Genomic DNA, 13,637 nt, shown 5'->3' on the forward strand with positions numbered 1-13,637 from the left:
CTCCGGGCGACCAGGGAGGCAAAGACCAAGACGTCAGCTTCATTCGCCCCCTGAATTCCCAGCTCTTCCGACACTCCAAAGATCACTACCTCCGGACTCTGCATCACCTGTGTTTTTAGCACCGTGGACATTGCCTTAGCAAAGCCCCGCCAAAACCCTCTAAGCTTCGGGCATGCCCAAAACATGTGGACATGATTTGCTGGGCTTCCCGCGCACCTCGCACACCAGTCCTCTACCCCGAAAAACGTACTCATCCTACCCACTGTCATGTGTGCATGGTGGACTACCTTAAATTGTATCAGGCGAAGCCTGGCACATGATGTGGAGGTATTAACCCTGCCTAGGGCATCCACAGACCTGCCTCTATCTCTCCTCCGAGCTTGTCCTCCCGCTTGCCCTTAACTCCTCCACCGGTGTTTCCTCCGCCTCTGAAAGCTCCTGGTAAATATCCGATACCTTCCTTCTCCCACCAGGTACTGGAGACTATATCCTGCATCCTACGTGGTGGCAGCAGTGGAAAGGCCGGAGCCTGCTTTCTCAGGATGTCTCGCACCTGCAAATACCTAAACCCATTCCCTACTGGCAATTCAAATTTATCCTCCAAGGCTTTCAAGCTGGGGAATCTCCTGTCTATAAATAGATCCCCCATCCTTCTAATTCCTTTTTTAAAAATAAATTTAGAGTACCCAGTTAATTTTTTCCAATTAAGGGGCAATTTTACCGTGGCCAATCCTCCTTGGGTTGTGGGGGTGAAACCCACGCAAACACGGGGAGAATGCGCAAATACCACACGGACAGTGATCCAGAGCCAGGACCAAACCTGGGACCTCTGCACCGTGAGGCAGCAGTGCTAAATCCTTCTAATTCTTGCCCTTTGCCATCTCCGGAACCCATCGTCCAGCCTACCCAGTACAAACCAATGGTTATTATAAATTGGGGTACAAACTGATGCTTCCTCCACTCTCTTATACCTCCTCCACTACCCCCAGATTCTCAGAGCCGCCACCACCACCGGACTTGTGGAGTATCGGGCCGGCGACGACAGAAGAGTTAGCAGTGCTCCCAAACTTGTGTCTTTGCATGACGCAGCGTCCATCCACTCCCACACCGACACCTCCCCCACTACCCACTTCCTAATCACGGCTATGTTATCCGCCCAGTTGTAATTGCAGAGGTTCAGCAGCGCCAACCCACCCTCTCCCCAACTGCGCTCCAGCAACACTTTCTTCACTCGCGGGGTTTTACCCGCCCACACAAAACCCAAAATCACCTTATTCACCCGCTTGAAAAAGGCCCTTGGGATGAAGATGGGGAGGCACTGAAAGACAAAAAGAAATCTGGGGAGGACTGTCATTTTCACGGTCCGTACCCTCCCCGCCAGCGATCTCGGGAGCATGTCCCATCTCTTAAAGTCCTCTTTCATTTGTTCTACGAGCCGGGATGTGTTTAACTTGTGCAGTGCCTCCCATTCCCGGCCCACCTGGATTCCCAGATACCTAAAGTTCTTTCCTACCATTCTAAGCGGCAGCTCTCCCAGTCTCTTCTGCCCTCTTGCTTGGATCGCGAGCATCTCGCTTTTCCCCATGTTCAATTTATACCACGGAAAATTGCCCCCCCAGGATTCGCATTATTTCCCCCATCCCCACCAACGGTCTGAAATATACGAGAGCAGGTCATCTGCATAAAGTGAGACCCGGTGCCCACCAGCCCCCCAGAGCCAGCCCTTTCCAGTTCCGAGAGGCTGTTACCGCCATGACCAATGACTCTATGGCCAGAGCAAACAGTAACGGAGAGAGGGGGCACCCATGCCTCATCCTTCAGTGTGGTTTTAAAATATCCCGACCTCAGCCGGTTCGTGCGCACACTCGCTACTGGTGCCTGATAGAGCAACCGCACCCAGTCAATAAAACCTTCACCAAACCCAAACCTTCCCCACAACTCCCACAGGTAATTCCACTCCACCCGGTCAAAAGCCTTCACCGCATCCATCTCTACCTCCACCTCCACTCCTTCTGAGGGCATCATAATAACATTTAAAAGCGTTCGAACATTGGCCTTGAGTTGCCTGCCCTTTACAAATCCGTCTGGTCTTTCCCAATCACTCCCAGGACACAGTCCTCTATCCTTGTGCCAGTATCGTAGCCAGCAGTTTGGTGTCCACATTCAGTAGCGAAATTGGCCTGTATGACCCGCATTGTTCTGGATCCTTCTCCCATTTCAGGATCAATGAAATCGAGGCCTGCGACAATGTTGGTGGGAGGACTCCCTTCTCTCTTGCTTCATTAAATGTCCTCACCAACAGTGGGCTCAATATCTCTGAAAACGTCTTATAGAATTCCACCAGATAGCCGTCAGGCCCCGGGGCCTTGCCCGACTGCATGCCCTCCAGCCCCTCGATTTATTTCCTCAATCTCAATTGGGGCTCCAGCCCTTCCACCAGATCCTCATCTACCTCAGAAACCTCAACTGATCCAAAAACTGCCTCATCCCCTCCACCCCAGCCGGGGGTTCCGACTCATATAATTTACTATAAAAGTCCTTAAACACCTCATTCACCCCCACTGGGTCCAGGACAGTATTCCACCTCTACTCTTTACTTTCCCTATCTCCCTGGCTGCCTCCCTTTTTCTGAGCTGGTGCGCTAACATTCTGCATGCCTTTCCCCGTACTCCTAAATCGCCCACCTTGCCTTCCTCAACTGTTCCACCGCTTCCATGTAGTCAACAGCCCAAACTCCCCCGTCATCTTCGCCGCTCCCTCAGTAGCCCCGCGTCCGGGGCCTCCGAGTATCTCCTGTCCCCTGGAGTATCTCCTCCATTAACCTGTCCCTCTCAGCCTGTTCCGCCTTTTCTCTTTGTGCCCGTATCAAGATTAATTCCCCTCTGATCACTGCCTTCAAAGCTTCCCAAACCGTCGCTGCAGAGACCTCCCCCGCATCATTTGTTTCCAGGTAGTTCTGAATGGACTTGTTAACCCACCCACAGATCGCTTAGTCCACTAACAACCCCACATTCAGTCACCACAGTGGGAATTTCCCTCTCTCCACAATAACCCATGGATCCACCCAATGTCGGGCATCATAGATATCATAGAATTTACAGTGCAGAAGGAGGCCATTCGAGTCTGCACCGGCTCTTGGAAAGAGCACCCTACCCAAGGTCAACACCTCCACCCTATCCCCATAACCCAGTAACCCCACCCAACACTAAGGGCAATTTTGGACACTAAGGGCAATTTATCATGGCAAATCCACCTAATCTGCACATCTTTGGACTGTGGGAGGAAACCGGAGCACCCGGAGGAAACCCACGCACACACGGGGAGGACGTGCAGACTCCGCACAGACAGTGACCCAAGCCGGAATCGAACCTGGGACCCTGGAGCTGTGAAGCCATTGTGCTATCCACACTGCTACCGTGCTGCCCTGGCATGATCCGACACTGTGATTGCCAAGTATTCAGTATCCACCACCCCCGGTATTAACGCCCTGCTCAGAACAAAAAAGTTGATGCGAGAGTATACCTTGTGGACATGGGAGAAAAAAGAAAACTCCTTCGCCCTTTGCCGTGCAAACATCCATGGGTCTACTCCCCCATCTGTTCCATAAACCCCTTCAATTCCTTTGCCGTGGCCAGCCTCCGCCCTGTCCTGGATTTTGACCGGTCCAATTCCGGATCAATGACTGTTAAAATCTGCTCCCATTAGGGGCCTCACGGTAGCATGGTGGTTAGCATCAATGCTTCACAGCTCCAGGGTCCCAGGTTCGATTCCCGGCTGGGTCACTGTCTGTGTGGAGTCTGCACGTCCTCCCCGTGTGTGCGTGGGTTTCCTCCGGGTGCTCCGGTTTCCTCCCACAGTCCAAAGATGTGCGGGTTAGGTGGATTGGCCATGCTAAATTGCCCGTAGTGTAAGGTTAATGGGGGGGATTGTTGGGTTACGGGTATACGGGTTACGTGGGTTTAAGTAGGGTGATCATTGCTCGGCACAACATCGAGGGCCGAAGGGCCTGTTCTGTGCTGTACTGTTCTATGTTCTATGATCAGGTTATGTGACTCTTAGTCTGGGATCTTACCTAACACCCGCCTCATAAACTCCACATAGTCCCAATTCGGAGCATATATGTTCACAAATACCACCCGCACCCCCTCCAGCTTCTCACTCACCATTATGTACCTGCCTTGAATGCCACTTGTTTATGGATCAAGGTCGCTATCCCCCTGGTCTTTGAGTCCAGCCCTGAGAGGAATCCTTGGCCAACCCACGCCTTTCTCAATCTCTCTGGTTGATAAACTTTAGGTGTGTCTCTTGGAGCATTGCCACAACCACCTTCAGCCCCCTCAAATGCGCAAACATGCCCGATGGCAGCACGGTGGCGCAGTGGGTTAGCCCTCCTGCCTCACGCCGTCGAGGTCCCAGGTTCGATCCCGGCTCTAGGTCACTGTCCGTGTGGAGTTTGCACATTCTCCCTGTGTTTGCGTGGGTTTCGCTCCCACAACCCAAAAGATGTGCCGTGCTAAATTGCCGCTTAATTGGAAAAAATGAATTGGGAACTCTAAATTTAAAAAAAAGAAACACGAGCACTTTTGACCGGCCCATTCAACCCTCTGACTTTCCATCTATTCACTCTCTCCCCCCCGCCCCCCCACCCGACTAGCCATAACCCTTTTTGGGTCAGCCTCCAGCTCATGCCCTCCACCTCCTCGAGCCCCCCCTCGGGCATTCGCCGTTCCCGACCTCCCATTTGTCCCCTAGTAACAGTTCCTCCCATGTCAGCAAAGCAGCTCTCCCCCCTCTCTCCCACCCAGCAACAGCACTAGAAACCCAACCCTCCCAAGTCAAGCTGCAGCTTAACACCTGCTCGCCCCTCACTGTGCTTCCGTAAGTCAGCTGACCCATGCTGACTTGATAGCGCCTGACCATGGTACCAAGCAATCTGTCTCCCCATTGTTCTCGCCCCCCACTTGGACAAACCTATTAAAAGCATCACATTCCTCAGTAAACAAACATCAGAAAAAAAGTGAAGAAACAGCCAATTTAGAAAAAAAAAACACACAAAAACAAAACCATCCCCAAAGACCCCCCCCTAACCAGCTCCCTGCAAGACAAAGTTAACTTCAGCCATCCAAACAGCTCCTTATTATACATAACCCTACTTGCACAGCCCAGCACAACAAATCGCCACCACAGGGCTCGCCAAGGCTTCAGTGTCTTTTAGTTCACCTCCAGTCTTTTTTCTTTAATAAAAGTCCATACTTCGTCTGGTGTTTTGAAGTAGAAGTGCCGTTCCTCATGTGTGACCCACAGACTGGCTGGGTACAACATCCCAGCACGGTAGCATGGTGGTTAGCATAAATGCTTCACAGCTCCAGGGTCCCAGGTTCGATTCCCGGCTGGGTCACTGTCTGTGCGGAGTCTGCACGTCCTCCCCGTGTGTGCGTGGGTTTCCTCCGGGTGCTCCGGTTTCCTCCCACAGTCCAAAGATGTGCGGGTTAGGTGGATTGGCCATGCTAAATTGCCCGTAGTGTCCTAAAAAGTAAGGTTAAGGGGGGGGTTGTTGGGTTCCGGGTATAGGGTGGATACGTGGGTTTGAGTAGGGTGATTATTGCTCGGCACAACATCGAGGGCCGAAGGGCCTGTTCTGTGCTGTACTGTTCTCTGTATCCTGAACTTCCCCTTCTTAAAGAGGGCTGTTTTTGCCCAATTAAACCCAGCTTGCCTCTTGGCCACATCCACGCCCAGGTCCTGATAAATGCACAGCTCACAATTCTCCCACTTGCTGCTCTGTTCTTTCTTGGCCCACCGCAGAACGTGTTCCTTGTCCAGGAATTCGTGAAAGCATACCACCATCGCCCTTGGTGGCTCGTTTGCTCGGGGCTTCTTCCCGAGGGCTCTGTGCGCTCTATCCACTTCCAGGGGCCGAGGGAACGCCTCAGCCCCCATCAACTTCTCCAACATGTCCGTCACATAAACCCTCGCATGCAACCCCTCACTGCCTTTAGGGAAGCTGACAATTCTAAGATTCTGCCTCCTGGACCTGTTCTCCAGGTCCTCCAGCTTCTCCTGCATTCTTTTCTGGCGGTCATTCATCATCTCTACCTTGGTCTCCAGCACGTAATGTATTCCTCGTGCTCAGACACCTTTTTCTCCACCTCTTGGATCGCTCTTCCGTGGGTCACTTGATTCAGCACCACTTGATCAATCGAAGCCTTAATCGGGTCCAGCGTGTCCTTCAGCTTGGCGAAGCAATCTTCGCAAAACTTTACCAGCTGCTCCGTCGACCACTGTGCCATCTCCCCGCGGCCCTTGTCCTCCGCCATGCTTTCCCACGTTGCCAGCTCTGCCTATGATCTTCCTTATAGGACTTTGTCTTCTCACACGGCCACTTCTGGTCCAATTCTCCATTCACTGGAGGGGGAGTTCTCCTCACTGTCTTGCTCTTCATCGATTTATCTCATAAGATCAGGAAAAAAACAGGGGTGAAAGGTCCAAAAGTCCGTCACAGGCGGGAGCTATCAAACGTGCAACCTACTCCATGGCCGCCACCGGACGTCTTTCAGAGGGCATTTAAGAGTCAACCACATTGTTATGGATCTGGTAAGGATGGCAGATTACCTTCCCTAAAGGCCAATTAGTGAACCAGATGGATTTTTACGACAACAGTGGTTTCATGGTCGTCATTAGACTTTTAATTCCAGGTTTTTAATTGACTGAATTTAAATTTCACCATCTGCCATGGTGGGATCTTAACCCGGGTCCCCAGAGCATTAGCCTATGACTAGATTACTAGTACGGTGACAATGCCACCACCTCTCCCAAATATTAGAATGCAGGGAATTGTGAAGCTGTTCACTTTGGTCAAAAAAAAAGAGCTGATTATTTTTTTAAATGTTAGAAACTTCTAAGTATTGATGTTCAAAAAGACTTTGGTGTGCTTGAACAAGGAACAGAAAATATTAGCCTACAGGTACAGGAAATGAGACTGCAGTTTTGGTCTCTGCTTTTAAGGAAAGATATACTTGCATTGGAGATGGTACAGCAAAGGTTCACAAAATTGGTCCTTGGGATGAGTGAGTTGTCTTGTAATGAGATGCTGAGCAAATTCGGTCTATTTCGTTTGGAATTTAGAACAATGAGAGGCGATCTCATTGAAAGGTGCAAGAGAGGACAGCACGGTGGCGATGTGGTTAGCATTGCTGCTTCGCGGTGCCGAGGTCCCAGGTTCAATCCCGGCTCTGGCCACTGACCATGTGGAGTTTGCATATTCTCCCTGTGTTTGCGTGGGTTTCGCCCCCACAACCCAAAGATGTGCAGGGTAGGTGGATTGGTCACACTGAATTGCCCCTTAATTGGAAATAATGAATTGGATTCTCTAAATTAAAAAAAAAGAAAGGTGCAAGGGAAATGGAATCGAAGCCCAAAATCAGCCATGATTGTATTGGATGGCAGAACAGGCTTGTCCTGCTCCTATTTCTTCTGTTCTTGAGGTCTATACCCTGTCTGAGTAAAGATCAGTGCCACAGATAGGAAAATGGCCAAATGAGATGGTGAAGGTTTTGCTGGTGATAAGAACATTGAAGGTGGAGATGAAAAGTGGTTTAGTAAGCCAACAGCTGCAGATTTATTGTAATGAATGGCCTGCCACAGGCTAGGCAGTATGGAGTTGGACATACTTAGTCCAAGTATCTTTTCAACATGCCCCTGGACAAAAAGCAACTTTTCCATTGCCCACTTCCCCATTTTACTGGAACCCTGCTGCTGGGTTTATATTTCTTCCTTTCTCAAAAAACATGAGGGTTATGCTAAAATAGTAGCTACACCACCATCAAATGTACAATGAATAAGATAAGTTACATGCTGTACTGAGATACTGTGCAATAACCAAATATCCGTCTGAGAAGAACAATCATCATTCTCATGTAAAATGATTTTCTATTCTGAATAAATAATTAATTAAAATAAATTGAGGTTAAATGCTTTTTCTAATGTGAAGATAGCAATCAAAAGCAATACAACTTCAAATTGACTGCATCATACCCAGAGTGAACAATGGATCGTTCAAGATTTGGCTTATTAGGCACATTTCCACTCGTGCCAGCATCCACAATGTACAGAAAATAACTCCAATCATTCTGGGAGTTGAAGGTACTACAAACAGTTAACGGTAAAAATGAGTTTCAGAAGGGGCACTAGTCTTTCACATATCTTTTGGTTTGAGCAGTGCTCTTTGACCTCCCTTGAGTTATGGGGAAATAATTTTATCCACTGTGTTACTGCACACACCTGTATAATATTACCAAAACTAGTTTTAGTAAATTAGAGCTGGGGAAGGAGGGTCAGGTCCAGAAACTGAACCAACCAGTTATTCCGGGGTAAACAATTGTAAGTAGTCTGTGAATTGTTTCATGATTCTTCAGAAACCAGTAAATTGATTGCATTATAGTTGCTTTTAAAAATCACTAAATACAACCTTGCTGCATCCTACATTTTGTAGATGGGCCCAGACTTTGGTGACTTTTTAAAGCTTCCACAGATTTCAAACTGACAAAAAAGTAATCAAATAGCTCATGAAATTTATAGGCTACAGTGCCATCAACCTGTCTTTCTCCTTTAGAAATGTCGAGGAGGAGCACTCCATTGTAGTTGTAATTATTTCTATCTCGGTAATCATCTTGGGCTTGGAAAGGGAAACTTGTATAATTTTCAGGTAGATGAAAAGCGAAATACTGTGGGTGCTGGAATCTGAAAGAAAAATAGAAAATGTTGGAAAAACTGAGCAGGTCTGACAGCAACTGTGGAGAGAGAAACCGAGTTAATGTTTTGAGTCGGTCTGACATCTTCAAAGCTCTGAAGAAGAATCATATGAACTCGAAACATTAACTCTTATTTTCACTCCACAGTTTTCCAGCATTTTCTGTTTTTGTTTGTAATTTTCAAGTAGAACTGTTTTCACCAATTGGAAATGTGCTGGCATGTCGTATTATGCACCAGCATTTTTAAAGAAAGTCATAAGTTCAGCCTGAACTGTCAACAAGCATGCCTTTTCTTGGAAATCACATGATTTCGGAAATTTGATCAGCATGGTCCTTAAAGGGAGAGAGCTGTTTGTTTGAATTGAAATTATTTTAATGATTGGGGAAAATTAGTTCCTGGTGGTTTACTGGAAATAACCTGACACAGGAGCTTAAGTTTTAGACCTATTGTTTTTGGACTCTGCTTTGGGGATTAAGCTGAGAAGGAATGTTGCCCTGCATTGCCCGAAATTTCCATGTGTGGTTATCAACGTGCATTTGAAAACCTGCAAATCTGAGACGAGAAGAATTGATTCAGCTCTATATTCTCCACACCAAAACGCTGTTGGTGAGAACCTCCCAACATCTACCGGGATCATCTTCACACAAGGGTGCTCCAGATTGACGGCATAGAAACGTTATCCTTTATTCTATAACGCCTATTCTCCAAGCCCATCTCCGCAATGTGTGCGATCTGGTATATTTTTTTTAAGGGATAGATCATTATACTTCCATAGTACAATTGTGTGTTAACCTATTCTTGCATCTTGTTTTATAAAGTTTTGTTTCATAATAAATAAATCACTGAAAGTGGCTTGTTTAATTTTGAGGTCTAACAGTAACCAAGTTAAATAATTGGCCAATATGGTGAATGAATTAAACTTTTGGAATAATGGCGAGACCTGTGGAATAGTGAGGCTAAACAAACTCATCCCAGTTGTAACAATTGAAATTAAACGTCTATACAGTGGAAACAGTTGGTAGCCATTTTGTTAGAAGCCATGCTATATCCAGCACAAAGCAATATCTGTCCATCAGTGTATCTGAATATTTGTGCCCTGTATCCTCAATCCAGAACAATTTTTATTTCTTTACTCTTCCATGAGATGTGGAGGTCAAAGCCAAGGCCATCATTTGTTGCCCATCTCTAATGCCCTTTCATTCAGTGATTTGCCATGACATTTCAGGGGGTATTGACAGTCAGCCACGTTCCTGAAGTCATATGCAGGCCAGAGCAGATGAGGATGGCAGATTTCCCTCCCTAAAGGACATTGAACCAGAGGGGTTTTTACAATAATCACTGCTAGTTCTCACAACACTCACTAATTGTTCTCATGGTCATCATTACTGAGAATAGCTTAATAATTTGTATTTATTCATTCAAGGGATGTGAGCTTCAGTGGCTGGGCTAGCATTCATTGCCCATCTATAATTGCCTTTGAGAAGATGGTGGTGAGCTGTTGCCTTGATCGGCTGCAGTCCATGTGTGTAGGTACACCCACAGAGCTGTTAGGGAGGGAGTACCATGTTTTTTGACCCAGCAGCAGTGAATGAATGGGAACATATTTCTTTATCAGGATGGGGAACTTCTAGATGGTGGTGTTCCCATGTAGCTGCTGCTCTTGTCCTTCTAGATGGTAATGGTCGTTCCTACAGTGCAACTTGTAGATGGCACACGCTGCTGTCATTGTGCATCGATGATGAAGGGAGTGAATGTTTGTAGAATGAATGCCAATCAAGCAGGTTGCATTGTCTTGGGTGGTGTCAAGCATCTTGTGTTGGAGCTGCACTCATCCAGGCAAGCGGAGACTATTCCATCAAATTCTTGACTTTTGCCTTGCTGATAGTGGACAAGCTTCAGGGAGTCAGGAAGTGAGTTACAGGATTCCTTGCCTCTGACCTGTTCTTATAATAATAATCTTTTTAATAGTGTCACAAGTAGGCTTACATTAACACTGCAATGAAGTTACTGTGAAAATCCCTGAGTCGCCACATCTGTTCACACACACACACTGAGGGAGAATTCAGAATGTCCAATTCACCGAACAAGCATGTCTTTAGGGACTGTGGGAAGGAAACAGAGCCCCCGGAGGAAACCCACGCAGAAACGGGGAGAACGTGCAGACTCTGCTCAGATAATGACCCAAGCCAGGAATCAAACCCAGATCTCTGGCGCTGTGAGGCAACAGTGCTAACCACTGTGCTGCCGTGCCACCCCATAACCACTATTCACAGGATGTTGATGGTGGGTGATTTGTGATGGTAATACCATTGAATATCATGGGACGATAGTTAGCTTCTCTGTCGTTGGAGATTGTCATTGCTTGGTATATGTGTGGTGCAAATGTTATTTACTACTTGTCAGCCTTAGGCTGAATATTGTCTAGGTCTTGTTGCATTTTAACATGGACTGCCTAAGTATCTGAGGAGTCCTAAATGGTGCTGAACATCCCCACTTCTGGTCTTATGATGGAAGGAAAGTCATTGATGTAGCAGCTAAAGATGGTTGGGCTGAGGACACTCCCCTGAGGAATTCTAGATTTATTCATTGAATTTAAATTCCGCCAGCTGCCGTGGTGGAATTTGAATCCAGACTATTATCCTGGGCCTCTAAATTACTAGTCCAGTGACATTACCATTACACCACCCTGTACCCATTATGGTATTTATTATTTAATCATGTTTCCTTTTTACTTCAACCTTTTTCTGTTTTTAATTCCAATCCCTGAAATACTTACAAATCAAAAATTTTGCACCAAGCTTTATTTGTTTTGGGAAAACTCGAACCCTGTTTGCCAGTCCAATTTCTAATGATTAGTTACCTCTTGGCAAATCAAGCATACGACTTTGTTGTGTTGAGCATCACAGAAAGCTATTGCGTTGTGAAATAAAATGCACCGCAGATCAGTTGATTCTGTAAAGAACAAAGATCCGTTAACATCACCAGGTTATTACCTTCCATTAGAACTAAAAGAGGAAGTGATTAGGAAGCATCTTAATAAGTTTAGGGGAATAAAGCAAGAAGAAAATGAGTAGACAAAGGATGGATACTCTCATCGCAGAGAGACATAATGAGTTGATGACTTGCAATCTGCTGAATATAAAGCTGTTGGATCTCATGAAAGCTCATCAGTGAAGCACATGTAGGTGAGGGAATAAAAGTTTGAGGCAGTGGCCAAAGCAAACAAAGGTGAAAGATGGAGAGAAAGAGAAAAATCCTGTAAGTATAGTGTGGTGAATGTGATTCACACTATACATAGTTGCCAATATCACTCCATGTATATATGTTCGTTATCTACCCATTGTAAGTGCAGTTGTACTATCCGACCACCAGGGGGAGTCGCTCTGGGAGTACGCGAGAGTTTGTACTGGGCTCCTCCTTTGGCTCTGCCCAGGACTCCTCCCCCGGGACCGATGTATAAAGATCAGTGCCTTAGAGCCAGCCTGCCAGTTCACCTGAAGTTCAATGACGAATAAGCTGGCTCTATTGTAAGTGTATTAAAGCCTCTGTTCAGATCCAACTACACGTGTTCGCTGAATTGATGATTCCATCATAGAGATTTGAAATTAAACACAATCTGAGAAACAAGTCAGGTCAATCCTTTTCCCACCTCCTGAGCTCTACTGTGATCTTGTAAATCCACAACTCAATTATTATTTTTTTTTAATAGAAATTTAGAGTACCCAATTCATTTTTTCCAATGAAGGGGCATTTTTGCATGGCCAATCCACAGATCAACCCTGATCATCTTTGAGTTGTGGGGGGCGAAACCCATGCAAACACGGGGAGAATGTGCAAACTCCACACGGAGAATGATCCAGTGCTGGGATCGAACCTGGGACCTTGGCGCTGTGAGGCAGCAGAGCTAACCTACTGCACCACCGTGCTGCCACAACTCAATTATTACCTTTGTATTTAGTATATAGTTTATGGCCCAACATTTCGAGGCTGGACGGTGAGGTAAAGGGGAATCCTATTGATGACATTAGGGGGTGAAATTGAGTGCAGCGACCTAGAAAATGGAGTAGCCAACACCTGGCAGCTGTTGACGAATATGATGGGGAAAACCTAAATGGTGAAGGAGGTGAATATTTCAAATCCTCTCATGTACAATAGAGAACTTTAAATTTATATGAGCTGTGTAGTAATTAATCCTTACGCTGGCATGGTATCCTGGCCATAAGCGTTGTTGTTCCTGGACTCTTGTCAGGAATTCTTCCCAAACCACCACCTCAATAATAATTAGTATAACACTGGGATTTTAATGGCTCTTCCTTTCCCTGTCACACTAATTGACTGCGATTCAGGACAGGTTATATTATGTAGAAAGCCTCTTTGCCCATGAACTTTCTCTCCCCAACTTGGCTTTGTTACGTTCCGTACCGGTTCTGTCTGATGAATAGCTGTTCATTGCATGAAATAAACACAGAGAACTGCAAAGCATATACAGCTCAAAAACAGGCCATTGGGACCAACCAGTCCATGATGGCATTTGTGCTCCACTCAAACTTCCTCTCAACTTTCCTCGGACAACTCTATGAGCAAACTCTTTATCTTATTCTCATTCATGCTATTTTAGTCTCTCCTTCAATGCATCTATAAACTGGACTTTTTTTTAATAATCTATAGGTTGCAGATGTTCTGCAGTTCTCCTTAGAAACAGGAGGCCTTCTTCCCAGCTGTGTCAGTACGTTGGAAGAAAGCCTGGTATGCCACCTCTGCCTCCCCCCAACAAAAATCCTGTTCCTGCAACGCAGTGCACGTGCAGTCAAGGTATTTGGCAACAGTTTGGATAGAGTGTGTAATACTGCCATAGGTTGTCTCTATTGAATATATTTCAGTGTCAA

At 46.5% G+C, this 13,637-nt stretch overlaps 1 protein-coding gene across 7 annotated transcripts in view; it reads left to right on the forward strand.

Annotated features, from left to right (window-relative positions):
- Positions 1 to 13,637, forward strand: part of exd1 (exonuclease 3'-5' domain containing 1) — a 142,005-nt gene that overhangs the window by 101,407 nt on the left and 26,961 nt on the right. For 5 of the 7 annotated variants that reach the window (XM_038782892.1, XM_038782910.1, XM_038782927.1 and 2 more), the window contains one exon: positions 13,420 to 13,563. The exons of the other annotated variants lie outside the window; for them this stretch is intronic. In XM_038782892.1, the coding sequence (XP_038638820.1) occupies positions 13,420 to 13,563 (144 nt within the window). The remainder of the gene's footprint in view (positions 1 to 13,419; positions 13,564 to 13,637) is intronic. 7 annotated transcript variants of the gene reach the window in all.

The sequence above is a fragment of the Scyliorhinus canicula genome, chromosome 2 (assembly GCF_902713615.1).
Source record: "Scyliorhinus canicula chromosome 2, sScyCan1.1, whole genome shotgun sequence".
NCBI classification, from domain to species: domain Eukaryota; kingdom Metazoa; phylum Chordata; class Chondrichthyes; order Carcharhiniformes; family Scyliorhinidae; genus Scyliorhinus; species Scyliorhinus canicula.